The 19,772-nt window shown below is 33.0% G+C and overlaps 1 protein-coding gene across 1 annotated transcript; it reads left to right on the top strand.

The window, feature by feature from the left end:
* Positions 1-11,044: 11,044 nt before the first annotated feature.
* LOC131067760 (eukaryotic translation initiation factor 3 subunit A-like) lies at positions 11,045-11,686 on the top strand. Its single transcript, XM_058002892.1, has one exon. The coding sequence runs from the start codon at positions 11,045-11,047 to the stop codon at positions 11,684-11,686; it is 642 nt and encodes a 213-aa protein (XP_057858875.1).
* The last annotated feature ends 8,086 nt before the right edge of the window (positions 11,687-19,772 follow it).

Here is a 19,772-nt window from a genome sequence, read left to right as displayed (position 1 = left end):
TTGCTCTTTATATCTCTATGCTATGGAAATGCCCTTAAGTTTTTTAAAAAAATAGTTTTTGTCTCTTTTTCTATAATTTTTTATGTTTTATTTAAATCTGATTTTTTCTAATTTTTTACTAATTTTTTTTTCGGGCAAGTAGCTTCTGGGAACCATGTTATGGATCCATTAGATGATACTAGAATTCATCCAGAGTCATATGAACTAGCCAAGAAAATGGCTAAGGATGTATACTATGAAGATGCAAGACAAGATATAGATGATATGGATGAGGAAACACAAGAAATGGCAGTTGAACATGTCAAAAAATATCCCCATGTGTCAAAGGCCCTTGATATTGATGAATAGGCTAGAAGTGTGGAACAACCCACATCCAATAAAAAGCGAGAAACTCTTGCTGACATAAAGATTGAATCGACAATATGAATATAAACAACAAAAAAAATTTCTATACAATTCATGGATTAAACTCTATTTTAGTTGCTCTTTATATCTCTACGCTATGGAAATGTCCTTAAGTTTTTAAAAAAAAATAGTTTTTGTCTCTTTTTCTACAATTTGTATTTGTTTTTTTTAAATGTGGCTTTTTTTTTCTCTTGATTTTTTCAAAAAATCTTATACTTTTGGTTTGCCGATTTTTTCCCCAAACGATTTTTGCTACTATGATATAAAGAGCCATCCCAGGATGAAGAATTTTATCTGATAACTGGAGAAAATGAAGAGACCCTTTCAGTGGGGAAAATTGTACAAGCAACTGCCTATAGAGTCCTAAATAATCGTATAAAAGCTGCAAAAATTGTTAATTTTCTACAATTCATGGGTTAAACTCTATTTTAGCCGCTCTTTATATCTTTATGCTATGGAAATGCCCTTAAGTTTTTTTTTAAAATAGTTTTTGTCTCTTTTTGTTTAATTTTTTATGTTTTTTTTAAATCTGATTTTTTTTCGAGCAAGCAGCATCTGGGAACCATGTTATGAATCCATTGGATGATACTAGAATTCATCCAGAGTCATATGAACTAGCCAATAAAATGGCTGAGGATGTATACCGTGAACATTCAAGACAAGACATAGATTATATGGATGAGGAAACATAAGAAATGACAGTTGAACATGTCAAAAAATATCCCCATGTGTTAAAGGCCCTCAATATTGATGAATATCCTAGAAGTGTGCAACAACATACATCCAATAAAAAACAAGTAACTCTTGTTGACATAAAGATTGAATATGCAATATGAATATAAACAATAAAAATTAATTTTCTACAATTCATGGGTTAAGCTCTATTTTAGTTGCTCTTTATATCTCTATGCTATGCCCTTAAATTTTTTTTAAAAGTTGCTTTTGTCTCTTTTTCTAAAATTTGTTATGTTTGTTTTTAAATCTGATTTTATCCAATTTTTTCCCATTTTTTTCAAAAAATCTTATACTTTTGGTTTGCCAATTTTTCCCCCAAATGATTTTTGCTACTATGATATAAAGAGCCATCCCAAGATGAGGACTTTTATTTGCTAACTAGAGAAAATGAAGAGACCCTTTTAGTGGGGAAAAATGTACAAGCAATTGCCCGTAGAGCCCTAAATAATCATATAAAAGCTGCAAAAATCGTTAATTTTCTACAATTTATGGGTTAAACTCTATTTTAGTTTCTCTTTATATCTCTATGCTATGGAAATGCCCTTATGTGTTTTTTAAAAATAGTTTGTCTCTTTTTCTACAATTTTTTATTTATTTTTTAAATCTGATTTTTTTCCGGGGAAGCAGCTTCTGGGAACTATGTTATGGATCCATTGGATGATACTAGAATTTATCCAGAGTCATATGAACTAGCCAAGAAAATGGTTGAGGATGTATACTGTGAAGATGCAAGACAAGCTATAGATGATATGGATGAGGAAACACAAGAAATGACAATTGAACATGTCAAAAAATATCCCCATGTGTTAAATACCCTTGATATTGATGAATATGTTAGAAGTGTGAAACAATAGAAATCCAATAAAAAGCGGGAAACTCTTGCTGACATAAAGATTGAATCGACAATATGAATATAAACAACAAAAAATAATTTTCTATAATTCATGGGTTAAAATCTATTTTAGTTGCTCTTTATTTCTGTATGGTATGGAAATGCCCTGAAGTTTTAAAAAAAATAGTTTTTGTCTCTTTTTCTACAATTTGTTATAATTTTTTAAAATTTGATTTTTTCAAAAAATCTTATACTTTTAGTTTGCCGATTTTTTTCCCAAACAATTTTTGCTACTATGAAATAAAGAGCCATCCCAGGATGAGGAATTTTATCTGCTAACTAGAGAAAATGAGGAGACCCTTTTAGTGGGAAAAATTGTACAAGCAACTGCTCATAGAGTCCTAAATAATCGTATAAAAGCTGCAAAAATCATTAATTTTCTACAATTCATGGGTTAAACTCTATTTTAGTTGCTCTTTATATCTCTATGCTATGGAAATGCCCTTAAGTTTTAAAAAAAAATAGTTTTAATCTATTTTTCTACAATTTTTAATGTTTTTTTTAAATCTGATTTTTTTCCAATTTTTTTTCTGATTTTGTTTTGGGCAAGCAGCTTCTGGGAACCATGTTGTGGATCCATTGGATGATACTAGAATTCATCTAGAGTCCTATGAACTAGCCAATAAAATGGTTGAGGATGTATACTGTGAAGATGCAAGACAAGATATAGATGATATGGATGAGGAAACACAAGAAATGACAGTTGAACATGTCAAAAAATATCCTCATTTGTTAAAGGCCCTTGATATTGATGAATATGCTAGAAGTGTGGAACAATAGAAATCCAATAAAAAGCAGGAAACTGTTGCTGACATAAAGATTGAATCGGCAATATGAATATAAACAATAAAAATAAATTATCTACAATTCAAGGGTTAAACTCTATTTTAGTTTCTCTTTATATCTCTATGTTATGGAAATGCCCTTAAGTTTTTTTAAAAAGTAGTTTTTGTCTCTTTTTGTACAATTTATTATGTTTTTTTAAAATCTGATTTTTAAATGTTTTTTTTCCAATTTTTTCATATAATCTTATACTTTTGGTTTGCCGATTTTTCCCCAAATGATTTTTTCTACTATGATATAAAGAGTTATCCCAGGATGAGGAATTTCATCTGCTAACTGGAGAAAAATGAAGAGACACTTTCAGTGGGAAAAATTGTACAAGCAACTGCGCGTAGAGTCCTAAATAATCGTATAAAAGCTACAAAAATCGTTAATTTTCTACAATTCATGGGTTATACTCTATTTTAGTTTCTCTTTATATCTCTATGCTATGGAAATGCCCTTAAGTTTTTTTTCTAAATAGTTTTTATCTCTTTTTCTACAATTTTTCAATGTTTTTTTAAAATCTGATTTTTTCCCGATTTTTTTCCGATTTTTTTCCGGGCAAGCAGCTTCTGGGAAACATGTAATGGATCCATTGGATGATACTAGAATTCATTCAGAGTTATATGGACTAGCCAAGAAAATGGTTGATGATGTATACTGTGAAGATGCAAGACAGGATATAGATGATATGGATGAGGAAACACAAGAAATGATAGTTGAACATGTCAAAAAATATCCCAATGTGTTAAAGGCCCTTGATATTGATGAATATGCCAGAAGTGTGGAACAACGAACATCCAATAAAAAGTGGGAAACTCTTGCTGACATAAAGATTGAATCGGCAATATGAATATAAACAACAAAAATTAATTTTCTACAACTCATGGGTTAAACTCTATTTTAGTTTCTCTTTATATCTCTATGTTATGGAAATGCCCTTAAGTTTTAAAAAAAAATAGTTTTTGTCTCTTTTTCTATAATTTGTTATGTTTTTTTTAAGTTTGATTTTTTCCTCGATTTTTTTCAAAAATCTTATACTTTTGGTTTGCTGATTTTTTCCCCAAACAATTTTTGCTACTATGATATAAAGAGCCATCTCAGAATGAGGAATTTTATCTGGTAACTAGAGAAAATGAAGAGGCCCTTTTAGTGGGGAAAATTGTACAGGCAACTGCTCGTAGAGTCCTAAATAATCATATAAAAGCTACAAAAATCGTTAATTTTCTACAATTCATGGGTTAAACTCTATTTTAGTTTCTCTTTATATCTCTATGCTCCAGAAATTCCCTTAAGTTTATTAAAAAAATAGTTTGTCTCTTTTTGTACAATTTTTTATTTTTTTTTAAATCTGATTTTTTTCCTTTTTTTTGCCAATGTTTTGCCGATTTGTTTCCAGGCAAGCAACTTTTGGGAACCATGTTGTGGATCCATTGGATGGTACTAGAATTCATCTAGAGTCATATGAACTAGCCAAGGAAATGGTTGAGGATGTCTACTGTGAAGATGCAAGACAGGATATAGATGATATGGATGAGGAAACCCAAGAAATGGCAGTTGAACATGTCAAAAAATATCCTGATGTGTTGAAGGCCCTTGATATTGATGAATATGCTAGAAGTGTGGAACAACGTACATCCAATAAAAAGTGGGAAACTCTTGTTGACATTAAGATTGAATCGGCAATATGAATATAAACAACAAAAATTAATTTTTTACAATTCATGGGTTAAACTCTATTTTAGTTGCTCTTTATATCTCTATGCTATGGAAATTCCCTTAAGTTATTTTAAAAAATAGTTTTTGTCTCTTTTTCTACAATTTGTTATGTTTTTTTTAAATCTAATTCTTTTTTCGATTTTTTCTCTATTTTTTCAAAAAATCTAATACTTTTGGTTTGCCGATTTTTTTCCCAAATGATTTTTGCTACTATGATATAAAGAGCCATCCCGGGATGAGGAATTTTATCTGCTAACTGGAGAAAATGAAGAGACTCTTTCAGTGGGGAAAACGGTACAAGCAACTGCTCGTAGAGTCCTAAATAATCGTATAAAACCTGCAAAAATCGTTAATTTTCTACAATTCATGGGTTAAACTCTATTTTAGTCACTCTTTATATCTCTATGCTATGGAAATTCCCTTAAGTTTTTTTTTTTAAATAGTTTTTGTCTCCTTTTCTATAATTTTTTATGTTTTTTTTAAATCTGATTTTTTTTCCAATTTTTTGCCAATTTTTTTTTGGGCAAGTACCTTTTGAGAACCATGTTATGAATCCATTGGATGATACTAGAATTCATCTAGAGTCATATGAACTAGCCAAGAAAATGGTTGAGGATGTATACTGTGAAGATGCAAGACAGGATATAGATGATATGGATGAGGAAACACAAGAAATGGCAGTTGAACATGTCAAAAAATATCCCCATGTGTTGAAGGCCATTGATATTGATGAATATGCTAGAAGTGTGGAACAACGGACATCTAATAAAAAGCGGGAAACTCTTGCTGACATAAAGATTGAATTGACAATATGAATATAAACAAAAAATAATTTTCTACAATTCATGGGTTAAATTCTATTTTAGTTTCTCTTTATATCTCTATGCTATGGAAATGCCCTCAAGTTTTTTAAAAATATAGTTTTTGTCTCTTTTTCTACAATTTGTTATGTTTTTTTTAGATCTGATATTTTTTTGATTTTTTGAAAAAATCTTACTTTTGGTTTGCTGATTTTTTTCCCAAACGATTTTTGCTACTATGATATAAAGACTCATCCCAGGATGAGGAATTTTATCTACTAACTAGAGAAAATGAAGAGACCCTTTTAGTGGGGAAAATTGTACAAGCAACTGCCCGTAGAGTCCTAAATAATCGTATAAAAGCTGCAAAAATCATTCATTTTCTACAATTCATGGGTTAAACTCTATTTTAGTTTCTCTTTATATCTCTATGCTACGGAAATGCCCTTAAGATTTTTAAAAAAATAGTTTTTGTCTCCTTTTCTATAATTTTTTTTATGTTTTTTTTAAATCTAATTTTTTCCTATTTTTTGCCGATTTTTTTCCGGGCAAGCAACTTCTTGGAACCATTTTATGGATCCATTAGATGATACTGGAATTCATTAAGAGTCTTGTGAACTAGCTAAGAAAATGGTCGAGGATGTATACTGTGAAGATACAAGATAGGATATAGATGATATGGATGAGGAAACACAAGAAATGGCAGTTGAACATTTCAAAAAATATTCCCATGTGTTAAAGGCCCTTGATATTGATTAATATGCTAGAAGTGTGGAACAACAGACATCCAATAAAAAGCGGGAAACTCTTGCTGACATAAAGATTGAATCGACAATATGAATATAAACAACAAAAAATATTTTTCTACAATTCATGGGTTAAACTCTATTTTAGTTGCTCTTTATATCTCTATGCTATGGAAATGCCCTTAAGTTTTTTAAAAAAGTAGTTTTTGTCTCTTTTTGACATAAACCTAGTAGCATCACATGAATGGATGTTTTCTCCTTTGCAATTTGTAGTTCGCCTTGGACCTAGAAAAGATGCTTCCATACAAAGAGCTATTTTGAGGGTTGGAAGGGTTTATAGCCACAGAGAATTGTTCACCCCTATAGAAGCTATGAAGCGACTTGCCTTTATATTTGGCAGCCGCAAAATGGAGCGGTTAAGGAGGTTGAGGATCCATATTTTGCCAAAGTAGATCATACCATTAAACAAAGTGAACAAGAGAATGCAAGGAAAGCAAATGAACTTGCAAAAAAATCTTGATGACAAGAACGAAAGGACCAACCTGTTGTATAGTTGCTACCGAGCATCTATCTGCAACAATTGTGCCCTAATAATTGCCCTAATTTTAAGTTTTACTCATTATTGATGCATTTAATCTTATTCTGTGGACATTTTAGAGGTATGTGGCCCGAGGAATTGAGGCTTAACGTTAGAAACAACCAAGGGGAGGAGTAACATGTTCAATTATGGACTTCTATTTGGGATTCTCGTTACACAAGATCAAATTATAAGTGAATCAAGACCTAAAGATTTTGATGACAGAAAGATAGTGTATCATAACTGGGGTGATTGGTATGTCCAGTGACTTGTCTTTATAACTGGCAGCCACAAAATGGAGAGGTTAAGAAGGTTGAGGACCCATATTTTGCCAAAGATGATACCATTAAACAAAGTGAACAAGAGAATGCAAGGAAAGCAAAGGAACTTGCAAAAAAATCTTGATGACAAGAATGAAAGGACCAACCTCTTGTACAGTTATTGTCGAGCATCTATCTGCAGCAATTGTGCCCTAATAATTTCCCTAATTTTAAGTTTTACTCAATATTGATGCATTTAATCTTATTATGTGGACGTTTTAGGGGTATGTGGATGTTTTAGGGGTATTGAGGCTTAACATCAGAAACAACCAAGGGGAGGAGCAACCTATTCAATTATGGACTTCTGTTTGGGATTCTTGTTACACAAGATCAAATTATAAGTGAATCAAGACCTAAAGATTTTGATGACAAAAAGATAGTGAATCATAACTAGGGAGATTGGTATGTCCAGTGACTTGTCTTTATAACTAGCAGCCGCAAAATGGAGAGGTTAAGGAGGTTGAGGATCCATATTTTTCCAAAGCCGATACCATTAAACAAAGTGAACAAGAGAATGCAAGGAACGCAAAGGAACTTGCAAAAAAATCTTGATGACAAGAATGAAATGACCAACCTCTTGTATAGTACACAACATGAAGTGCAGGAGGTAAGAGTTAGTAACAATAATGGTGATGATCGTTGTGTCAATGGCACCGCCATTTGCTGTAGCAATTTTCTTCAATTTGAATTTGGTGAGTAAAAGGAGTGAATTCCCTAGGGTTTAGGGTTTCCAACTCTAATGGGTTGCTTCCCATGCGTGGCAAATTTGCAAGGAAGAGGTTCTGTGTTTGGTTCTCAACAGGGACTCATGAGAAAGAGAAAGAGGGGATTGTGAACGAGAAAAGGTCGCTTGTCGTTGCCATGGACAAATTCTTCATAATCATCTATCTACAACAATTGTGTCTGCTTCCTCCCAATTTTCACACCTTGATGAGCCCGCGTATAATGATGGTGCGCAATTACTTTTTTTTTTTGAATTTCACGTGTTCGTCGGAGTTTCGACGTGAAATATGAAATCTGCACTATCGACAAAAGTCAACTTGATGGTAACACAACTAGAAGCATGTGATCGGGATATAATACACTGATGAAGTCCATCAGCATAACGCACACTAGCGGCAATGGAGAAATCTTTTATTGTCGATAGCTGATGATGCTAAGACATTTCTCGATGGACACTAGCAAAATTAAAAAGCATCGAAAAGGTTAAGACGATATAGGGTCAAAGCTTATGCTGAGGAGACATAACGTATCGGGAGGAGCTACGCCAAGGGAAAAGACATCAGGGAAATCATGCCCATTGCCTGAACACATTTTAAGCTATCCCAATGGCTGATGAGACTAGCGGGATAACTCGCACCGATCAACAGGAAGAGAGGTCATCGACTTATGTTATCCCGATGAGTAAGAAGAAATCAAGAGGTTGTGAAAATCATGGACCAACATATGCCGATCAATAGGTAAAATCTGTGTTTGTCGGAATGCCGAGGTGAAATTTCAAGACGTCGGAAGTTTGATGAACACGAGGTATACTTTTAAAAAAATAAAATTAATCCAACAAAGCAAAAGAAATCCCATAGCCGGTTGGAAATGTTCGTTGGTTTTTAGTCCGAATTTCGACGTGAAATTTTACCACATTGGAATTCCAACGAACACGGGGCAATTTTTGAAAAAAACAAACAAATCAATCCGACAAAGAAAAAGAAATCCCATAGATCGTCGGAAATGCTTGTCAGAATTTGAGGCCAAATGTATTAGTGAATAAGACTCATAATATTGAATTAAATATTAATCAATTACAATAAAGGTCTTATAATGTATAGAGGAATGGGAAATACCAAAATGGGTGCTAGGAGAGTGTGAAATTGGACATCCTAATTAAAGGTGTACAATTTGCAATGCTACATTGATATTTCGTGAGGGAGAAGTTAGGCCCTTGAGAAAATAAATAGCATTGTGAGAGCCCACTTCAACCATCAAGTCTCTAGCAATTTGTGTACCCTAGAGGGCAATAGTAGCTTCAACAACATGATTAGATTGGGAACCCAAATGACTAACATAGGTTGCCAAAAATCACCCTTGAGTATCTCTTAAGATCCCCCTTTCCAAGCCTAAGTTTCCTTTCACAACACCATCAAAATTCAATTTAACCCAAATAGGTTCAAGACTAGTTCATTTAGTGGTTTTTCTCCTTAAATTTTTTTTGATTTAATGAATTGAATTGCTAATTTACTTGAACCCCGATTAGAAATCATTTTCATTTCCACTTCCAAAAGGAGTAAACAAGGATCTTTGAATTTAGAAATAGAGAATCATTTTGTATGGTGTTTTAGATTAACTAGATTATTAAATTTCATTCTTCTAAAATGAATTTCAACTATAAATTTTTCACATGACAAGTTGGGTACATTTGAACGGTAATTTTTTTAATTGAGATTAATCCTACTATAGTATCTTTTAAACAATGATATTTAATAAAATATTTTCCTTCCTTACAATGACACTAATTCAAAAATGTTTTATAAACAAATATCTCTGTTAATATAGTGAGAACAACCAACAAAAGTGAGTAATTTAATAGTTCTAAAAAATATTGCAAATAAAACTTAATAACTTAGGTGATATTTAAATACCTATATAATTGATATTGATGATAGTGGTGGTGGTGATTAATGAAAAGAAATAGAGGAGGAAAATGATATAAAGAAAAATATAGCATTAAAGGTAACTTTCATGTAAACATTTAAAAAGATGGAAAGATTTTGTAATGGGAAAAAAATATTTTCAACATATTTATCACATTGTTTTGTAGTTAATTTGGGGTCATGTGTTAAATTATTTATATATATCTAGAAACTGTACATGTTTTGTATAGTTGGACTTATGTATTTAGCTTTGCTTGTATGTAGTGCTATACTTATAACTTATCATGACGCAAGTATGTCCACACAATCCTACTCTAATTGACTTATTTATTTGTTTATGGTCACTAATCCAATCCTATCAAACACAAATCCAACCTAGTTGTTTGACCCAAGACATCTCTATTGGAATGAGATCATCTTACATTCTTGATACTTTTAATTATAAAATCAAAATCACATATTTAGTTAGTTGGCCCCATCTTGCACTTTGGTCCCAAGGTGACTTTGCACAAGCTTTTATTATTTGGTGCTATGTCTAATTATAAAAGCCCAGTCCTTATATTCATTTAAATCATTCAAACATCAAAGATCCATCAACATTCGATATCAAGGATCATTTATTATTACAAGAACAATCATTTACTTTTGTAGTCAAATCAAGCAAGGTGCCTAATATATCATATCACACATATCCTAAAGCATGTGAATTACTCAATAATCATTCTAGAATTCATGTGCATGCTTGAAGTTGGATAACTACTAAGATGATTTTAAACATTGCTAGCTTAAAATAAAAACTCTAAGAGTGCAACTCAAAGAATATAAAGATCATCACAAGTTGAGTCTCTCTTCACAAAATAGAATCATAGGCAAAAGTTAGATTCTAATTCAAAAGATCAATTTAACATTAAAAAAAAAGAATATTCTAATTCTGAACTACATAAATGATTGTTTAGAATATCTTTAAATTATAAGATGTATTAATTTCACTATCTATATCAATCCATATATTCAATCATTATATCATCTTTTATTAATACTATTTATAATATAGTTATATTAATCATCTAATATTCGCTGATCCATTCTATTTCACTCCCTCTAAAACACTTACATCTTCCCTAAAATTAATATTAAAATTACATCTTCCCTGAAATTAATTAAAATTTTAGTATGCTTATTTAGGTATTTAAATAAAGAACCTTTTTTTCTTCTTTCTGCGAATGAAAGAGGGAGAAGATGATAAACTATTGAACCGACCTAAGAAGGCGGCAATAAGGAGAGGCCAAGCGTCACGTTGGTTGTGTTTGCCTTGCCAATCTACACTATATAACCCGACCCACTGCTTGTATTGGGCTCATTTTTCAGTTACAAACCAAAATGGGTAGTCAGAAAAGGAAATATGAAGATTCAGAGAGCCAGGAAAACTGTTTAAATATCACCCGCCATTCCTCTCAACCCAAATCCAGATTCTATCACGAATTCATCAACTCCAATTCATGCTCTCGTTACGACATTTCCCAAATCCAGCTCGAATCACAACAAGTTGAAGATGAGGAGGAGGAGGAGGAGGAGGAGGAGGAGGAGCAGGAGGAGCATGAGCAGGACAGCTCTGAATGCACACAGATTGTGTGTTATTATGAGGAGTTGTTGCAGGTGGAGTACGAGGCAGCCGAAGCAAAGTTGGAAAGTTTTGTGAAGTTGCGGCAGCAATACTCTGTTGATCAAATGGTGGAAGAGCACTGGTCAGCAATGAAAGAATACATGGATGATGCTTATATGGACTTGCTGCTGCTTGAAGATGATATCATTGAAAGTGAAGGCCTTTTAACTCTCTCTCACCAACACAAGCTCTGCCAGATCAATGAAGAGAAACAAGAGTTGAGAAAAGAGCAGGATTTGACACTCATGAGACTCAGAGTTGTACAAGACATCAAGAAAAGAAGAGAACGAGACATTCTCTCTGTCTCAGCACACTTAAATCGAGATGCCCACAGATGCAGATTGCTTAGAAATATGTAGACCTCCATTAAACCCACATGCCCATAGATGCAAATTGCTCAGAAATGTGTAGAGCTTCATTAAATCCAGATGCCCATAACTGCAGATTGCTTCAAAATATGTAGACTTTCTTTCAACTCGAGATGCCCACAGATACAGATGGCTTCAAAATATGCAGACTTTCTTTGAATCTTTTTTCTTGGGCTTTCTTTACAGTAAATTACTAGATAGAAAGGGACATTGTTAGATCTTTCTTCTACATTGTAGATATGTTTTTTTCTTAAAAATATAAAAGAGTTTTTCTAAATCGACATGTTCATAAATGCAGATTGGTTCAAAATCTTTAAATCTTTTTCTCTAGCTCTCTTTATAGTAAATTATCAGATAGAAAGGGGTTGTTAGATCTTTCTTCTACAGTGAACATATATTTTCTTCATTTGACTGGTGGATTTAGTCCTTAATATTAATTTAGAATATTTAAAGAAATAGAATATAATTATTTTTAGTGGTTTATAATAAGATTATTTTGAGTTATTTTTAATATAAATTTAGAAACTTTTTAATTGTTATGGTGAATTTGGATTTTTTTAATTTATTATTGATAATTAATTTATTTTTTTATGAATATGTCTTATTTTATAATATTTATTAGTAAAATATGTTCACAAATAAAATATAATTGCTTTTATTTAAAAAATATATATTTTAAAGATTGTGTATTTGCATTTTACTAATTTATCTAGTTTTGCATTTAATTTTTATATATATCATAAAGGTTATTTAATTTTAAAAAAAATATATAATCATGTTAGTTACATAAGTATTATATTAGTAGGGTAGGCCTTTTCACGGGCCTTCTCCAATTAATCCTGAGGAGCAATCAGATTTGAAGGAGTATTGGGAATGTCCTGAATCAGGATGGACGGGAAACCCTGGCCCGTGTCGAAGGTGCAGGGTTTGTGGCGCAAGATTCTCAAGGGAATCTTCTAACTATCGTTGCAAAACGACTTGACGATTGAACCAATAATGATGGCTCCGTAGTGTGTTCAAAATAGATGACCCAATTTTTTGGCAATAGTCGAATGGATTTTGGGAGAGGAGTTTCTAAAGTCAGAGCAGAGCACTGTTATCGCTCCAACATTGACATTGCATCGCATTTCATGGGCCGGGGTTTGGAATTAGAGTGTAAAGAGGAGGTATTGAGGGTTGCGAATCACTGAAAGAATACTCGAATGCTCAGGAGGTGAAACGGAAGGTGCGCGGAGGCGAAAGTTTAGAGATGGGCCACAGACCAAGGAGCCCTGTAGCTCGACAGGTAAGAAGAAAAAGGTTTAACCGGCACCCATTTTGCAATGATGCACTGTTTTTATGTTTCAAATTTTGCCTGTAATAATTTAGCGTTCATTAAGGAACCCACTAAAATTTGATCATGGGGTTTAGTATGTAGGTAAGGGTGGGAGTGTTATAGACTTTTAGCAGTGTGGAAACCTATTTGAATCCACACATCAAATGAATCATTTTCCTCCCCAAACATCAACTTGTCTTGAAGTGATAAACCAATAGCACAATACCCATAAAGTAACCGAAGCAATCTATAATGTTTATCTTATTTAAATATTCTTTTCATATTCATGCTTGAATATGTACATGGCATAAATATTAGAGTTCGCACCTCTCCCTCCAATCCCCATTGCAAATAAGGGGAGAGGGACACAGATGGATAAATAATCTATATTTCATAGCTAATACCTATAACTAAAAGGACCTTATGAATAGTAGGACATACTCAAATCTATAGAAATTAGGGAGGTGGATCTAATGATAATCTCTTTAAGGTTGGGAGAGGACTTGTTTCATTCAACTAACCTCTATCATTTACATCATAGAAAGATTATACATGGAAATAAGTAATTATCTTAAATAAATCATATATTAAAGATCATATGCAAAATTTCTAAATGATTAGTACTTGAATCCCATACTATGAAAGCATTCACTCTTCATACTTTATATGTTTGATTAATTTAAGGTATCTTAAGGTCGAATAATATACATCCCACATTAAATGTATCTATACAACCTTATCACATTCTCTTGCTCCACATAGAACCAACTTATTAATAAACCATAATACATGACACATATCATAGAAAATAAATATGATTTTTCTTGAATAAGTCAAAAATAATACACATAAATTAAAAAATTAAAAAAATATTAAGTACAAGACATGGAAATTGTAAGCATAAAAAGTATAATAAGAAAATCTCAATAGTCTAACTAGAATACATAAAGCATGACCATCTCAAGAACACATCAATGTAACAAGTTAGAACACATCAATCTAGTAAGTTATTGGTAGATAAAACTATTAATAAGAAACACCAAACTAGGTACTCATTTTAATATTCAATCAAAATCCTTATAATATCATCCAAATTCCTTCAACATACAATATTATGATGTCTTCTTTGGGAAATGACATACAACTTATCCCTTTGAATATAACATTTACTTTTTTGAGTAACATCTTAACTTTTAGTAACCATTCTATTTTGGCTATTGAACCCCAACATTTTAGTAAACACACTATTTTGTAGTAGCCATTTCATTCTTTCAAATGAAATGCCTACTTTTTGAGTAGAAACTGTGTGTGTGAAAAAGTGAAATAAGGAATGATAGCTGCAGACACAACACTTCAATTAAGTCATTACATGTATGATTAGTAAATCAATAATCAATAAATAATAAACCATAACAAAGCGACTAATTGCCTTCTAAAAGATGCGAGTATAAGATTGCTCTCAGATTTTTATAAGCAATACCAGTGACTAGACTACACCAAGACGCAATATTTAATCTATACGAGCATGATATTAAGCTACATGGATGCAAGATGTATGAATAATTCAAGCAATAACGAATTCAAGCAATAATGGATAAACTAAATATGGATGCAAATAATTAAAAAAACACAATGTTTTCAATGACTCTAGAGCAAAATCAACATAATAATAATCTCCAAGGTTTTTCTCAAATAGCTCTGGGGTGATTTGGATGAGAGCTGAAGGCTTCGCTCAATTTAGGATTAATTGAAATAATTGAGAAATCAGGTTCAGTTAACCTTGAGATAGATTCAAATTATAGTTTAATTGAAATGCATTTAGATAGGAAGTTCAAGTTGCATTAGAAATATATTCAATCAATTCCATGCATTTGTGATAAAAATAGATTATTCTGAACTTCTTTTTCTGAAAAGCTTTGAGTTCTAATTTTAGAGAATAATCAATAATTCAATTAATTGCTTTTCTAATTTCAAGTTCTAAATTTAGAAAAAAAAATAATATCTCAAGTTTGATTTCTCTCTCAATTCAATTCTTTTATTTTATTTTCAATTCAACTCTTGCTTTGTAATTAATTCCTCTTTTGTAATAAATTAATTCCTTTTTTGCATGATTAAATGGCAAATTTATTAATTAATTAAATATGTTAGGATATTTAATAAATTAAATAGAATAATTGATCATAATGATATTCTTGGAATGATTCAATTAATTAAGTAAATATTTAATTAATATTGAGTAATTGATTTGCCATGTGACATTTGATGATTAAAGAATTAATAATGTGCTCAAAGTTGATTTAATTGCCTTTGGTTAGGACCTTGGTGATGTTGTCGAATTTAGGGGCCCTTGGTTTAGATGACCAATTTTAGGGTATTACAGAAACACTAGCTTTTAATAACCCTTGTATTCCTTAAAATAGAACTCCTATCTTTTGGTACAAATTTCTTTATAATATCCATTCCATTATTTCAAATGAAAATCCTATTCAATAGCCATTTTATTCTTTTGAATACAACCCCTTATTTTTTGATATTTATTCTATTTTTTTAAATAACAATCTCATAAGATAGACCTCTTATGCACCCTATTCTTTAGATATAAACCTACTCTTAAGTAGAATCATGACCTAATTTGTGTTACAATACAAATAGTGCTCTAGCATTAAATATGTTCAAGGAGTTGTACATCCATCTGAGTACACATAAATTATATTCAAGCATGGGTCTATATGAGGAATGAAGTCAAAACATAGCTACTCACCCATCTTAGAATTGACAAAATAAATAATATTCATTCATTAATTCTATACAAAGTATGAACTCAACTTGCAACTACTCACCCATCCTCAACACATGTAACACATAAGCAACTAATAAGTAAAAACTCACCAAACCATGGTTGGAGATCACATAGATTAATTGTGAAATTTCTAGTAAAACAAACTCCACAAGATATGCATGTGTAATTTTTTTTTATATATTAAATATAAGGAGATCAGCAAAATACATATCCTCCACAAAGATCCAAAATAGTTAGAGGCAGAGTTTAAGTAACTGCCTCCAATCATAGGAGAAGTTACAACCTAAGTCACCTAATATCATGTAACAGATATACAAAATATATGTCAAATACACAAAATGAGACCTTCTGAGAAACTATATACATGACAAAATGTCTCCCAAGTATCTAAGTGTATCCCCAAAGGGAGATATATTCAGTTGAAGAGAAGAAGAGATAGGCTAGCGATCCATCCAAGTTGTCTAGCTCAATGACCCCTTCATCCATACAATCTTCTTGTCATCTCCCATCTAAGCCATCTAAGACACATATTGCCACATCACATCTCTATTTCCTTTGATTTCATCCATGAGTGCATCAAGAGCATTGGCAAATGGGGTCCTCTTCATATTGGTTCTCCCTCAGGTATAGCCATGAGCGAGCTCATAAATAAATACCCTGGTATGGCCATCTTCGAGGAACCTTTGAAATTTCTTTTTTTTAAGACGCATCACAATGGTGACCTGCGAGACAATAATATAGTTTGAGAGTCTACGAAAAGACTTAGTACAAACCCTAGCTCTGCCTTGAAACTTGTCATCATTCCCAATTTTTCATATATACCAAAGAATGTCACAGGAAAAAATAAACCAAAAAAGGTTACTATCCTTTTTAGCACCATAAATATAACCATAAACAATTTCCAAAATATTAATAGAGGAATAGAGAAACCAAACATAAGCCAGATCTCTCTAGCAATAATGCAATCAAAGAATATATGTCTAGTTGTCTTAGCCACCTTGCAAATGCTACAAATATCTTCATTATGCTGCTCAATTCTAATAGGCAGCCTATTAAGCATAAATAGCCACTTGAAACATTTTTTCTTGGGAGCAATGGGATTGCTCTACATCCTACTGAACATCTTATGCCATTGAGAGTTATAAAAATCAGAGTGCCAGATAGAATTGACATGAAATAAAATGTTGTCATTATGAATCGTAGCATTATAAAAAGATTTAGCTTTGACATTACTTAACAGAGTGCCATCCATCCAGGTATATGTAAGGAACTTGTCATTATAATTCATACATCTTTTAGGGAGCTGCAAAGATTGACAAGCATCATGAATCATTTTATAGGTCCTTCGATTGGAGGAAAGTAAATCAAACATAGTAGAAAGCTCAGCCCAATAGATAAGGTTATCATTGGTAATTATATCCTTAAAATAACAAATATCTTTTCTAGCCCATCTTTTCGCCAAGCAGCTTTGAGTGAGTGCAAGGGGCTTCGATTTATGGAAGAGGTTCCACCAAAGAGATCTTTCTGTACTAATGAGATCATTATTGCTAACCCTACAGTTAGAAATCCATCACCTAACATATTCCCAAGCTTTCCAAATAGGTTTGAAGACAAGTGAGCCTGGTGTAGAGACGGGAAAGCTACTAGCAACCAGATCATAGAGGGGGGGATATTTCCAACATTTGGACTCCTTAGGAACCACCATATTGATGTTGTTCTTGACAAGCACTTTCTAGGGCTCATTTTCTTCTAGGGCATGAAAAATCCATTTTACAGCTAGAGCAATTCTCTGGATTCTAAGATCCTTCAACCCCAGCCCGTCAATTTTCTTCTCCATGCAGCACCATTCCCATTTGACAAAGTGAATCTTCCTATTGCATTTCCCATCAGACCACAGGAATCTCCTTATGGATTTCTTAATCTCATTAACCTGATAATTGCTAAACATCCACATCGAGGCATAGTAGATGCTATAAGAGGACAAAATCTTCTAGCATACCTGAAGCCTCCCAACTAAGGAGAGATAATGTTTATCCCATTTGTTCAACTTTCACTCAATCTTGTTTCTAACCCACAACCATATCTCTCTCAGGCAAGGGGAAATGGTCAAGGGGATCCCCAGGTACCTTACCTGCTTGCTAGGTCCTCCCCATTGATAGCTATAGTGGCACAACCATTCAGGTGGGTGCTCTTCCCACCTTAGAAGAGTGGATTTAGACTGTGAAATTTTGGCTCCGGAGGCCTCACCAAAAACTCTGAGCTTAGTGACCAAGGAGTCCATATTGTTCTTAGAAAACCCCACAAATAAAGCAGTATCATCAGTAAACAAAATGTTAAGCGAGCTAGACTTGTTTGGGAAGGTAATCCCTCTGACTCTGGGTGAGAGATTACCCTCCCTCAACAAATAAAATAGTGCATCAAACGCAATAACGAATAGGGCAGGATCCAAAGGGCATCCTTGTCTAATGGACATGCCTAGCTTGAATGCTTGAGAGATGGATCCATTAACTTCAACCTGAGTAGATGCATCCTTGAGGAGGACCTAAACAAACTAGAAAAAATCTTTGGGGAAACCAAGGCTTCAAGCATCATGATGATGAAACTCCATTCCACTCTATCATAAGCTTTCTCAAAGTCCAACAAAAATATATCAACCTTTTGATTAGACACCTTAGCCCATTCCATGGCCTCCCAACTAGTAATAATATTCTCTAGGATATATCTGCCTTTAATGAAACCAGTTTGAGTGGAGAAAATGAATTTGGGCAATATATCTTCAAGTATGAGGGCCATAATTTTTGCCATAATCTTGTAGGAAACATTCAAAAAGGGTAACGGGGTGCCAAATCTTAATCAAATATTTGTCCCCATCTTTGGGGAGCAATTTAATGATACCCTATTGATGTCAGGGCCTAGAGAGCCTTTCTCTAAGGCTTCTTCATAAATATCCAGAAGATCATCACTAATCTAGTTAATATTAGCCTTGTAGAACTCAATGGGGAGTCCGTTAGGAGCTAGGGCCTTATCATCCTTAAGAATCTTGATGGCCTTCTTGATCTCATCCATTGTGATGGGTCTTTTAAGATTATGTCCATCCTCATCAGTTATAAGCTTAGGGATAAGATTTCTACATATCTCCCTGGCTTCATAAGAGGAGGGGGAATCCTAAGAAGAAGAAAAAATTGATAGAAAAGAAATAATTCATTCTTAATGTCATCCAGATTAGTAATATCTTTACCATCAACCCATAATCTGTCAATTTTTTCTCTGCATTATTTTTGTCTCAGGATATTGAAAAAGAACTTAGACCCCCTATCTCCATGTTACAACCATTGAACCTTGGCTCTGGTCATTGCCCCTACCACCTTTGTGTGTTGAAGTCTCCTCAAGTTATATTTGGTCTGAGCCATAGAATGAGAGAGATTTAAGTTATTGGGGTCCTTTTGGACTAGCTCTTCAACATTATGCAGGTTGTCTGAAAGGATCCTCTCTGAATATCTAAGGTCTTTTTCTTTTTTCTTGCCAATAGCTTGTAACAAACATTGCCAACTATTAATATTCTTTTTCCATCTCCTGATGTTAGAATGGGGGCCATTGTTCCACTTGTTGATATGTCTGATAATGAAGACAACAACAATGATGTCATGATAATCCAATAGTTTAGTGTTTAACATAAATTTCTCACTACTAGTAGCTCTAAAGGGTGTGTTGTCCCTCAGACAAATGTGAGCAATAATTGGATGGTGGTTGGATAGAGAGCATGGCCACACCGCCTGATAGGGAGGATGCTAGAAAAGTGCTCAAAGGGGTTAATTGGGTTTTGTAGCATCCTAAAATTGTGACACTTGCAATTTCGACTGCATTTCAGTCTTCACGATGGCGATGCAACACGCAACCTGAATGGAGACCCCGAAACTTGCTCACGACACTAAAAACTGCATTTTTCAAGCACCCTGGCTTGA

This window comes from Cryptomeria japonica, chromosome 5 (genome assembly GCF_030272615.1).
Source record: "Cryptomeria japonica chromosome 5, Sugi_1.0, whole genome shotgun sequence".
In the NCBI taxonomy this organism is placed as follows: Eukaryota; Viridiplantae; Streptophyta; class Pinopsida; order Cupressales; family Cupressaceae; genus Cryptomeria; species Cryptomeria japonica.
The sequence above is the reverse complement of the archived record's forward strand: the minus strand, read 5'-3'. Positions and strand labels throughout refer to the sequence as shown.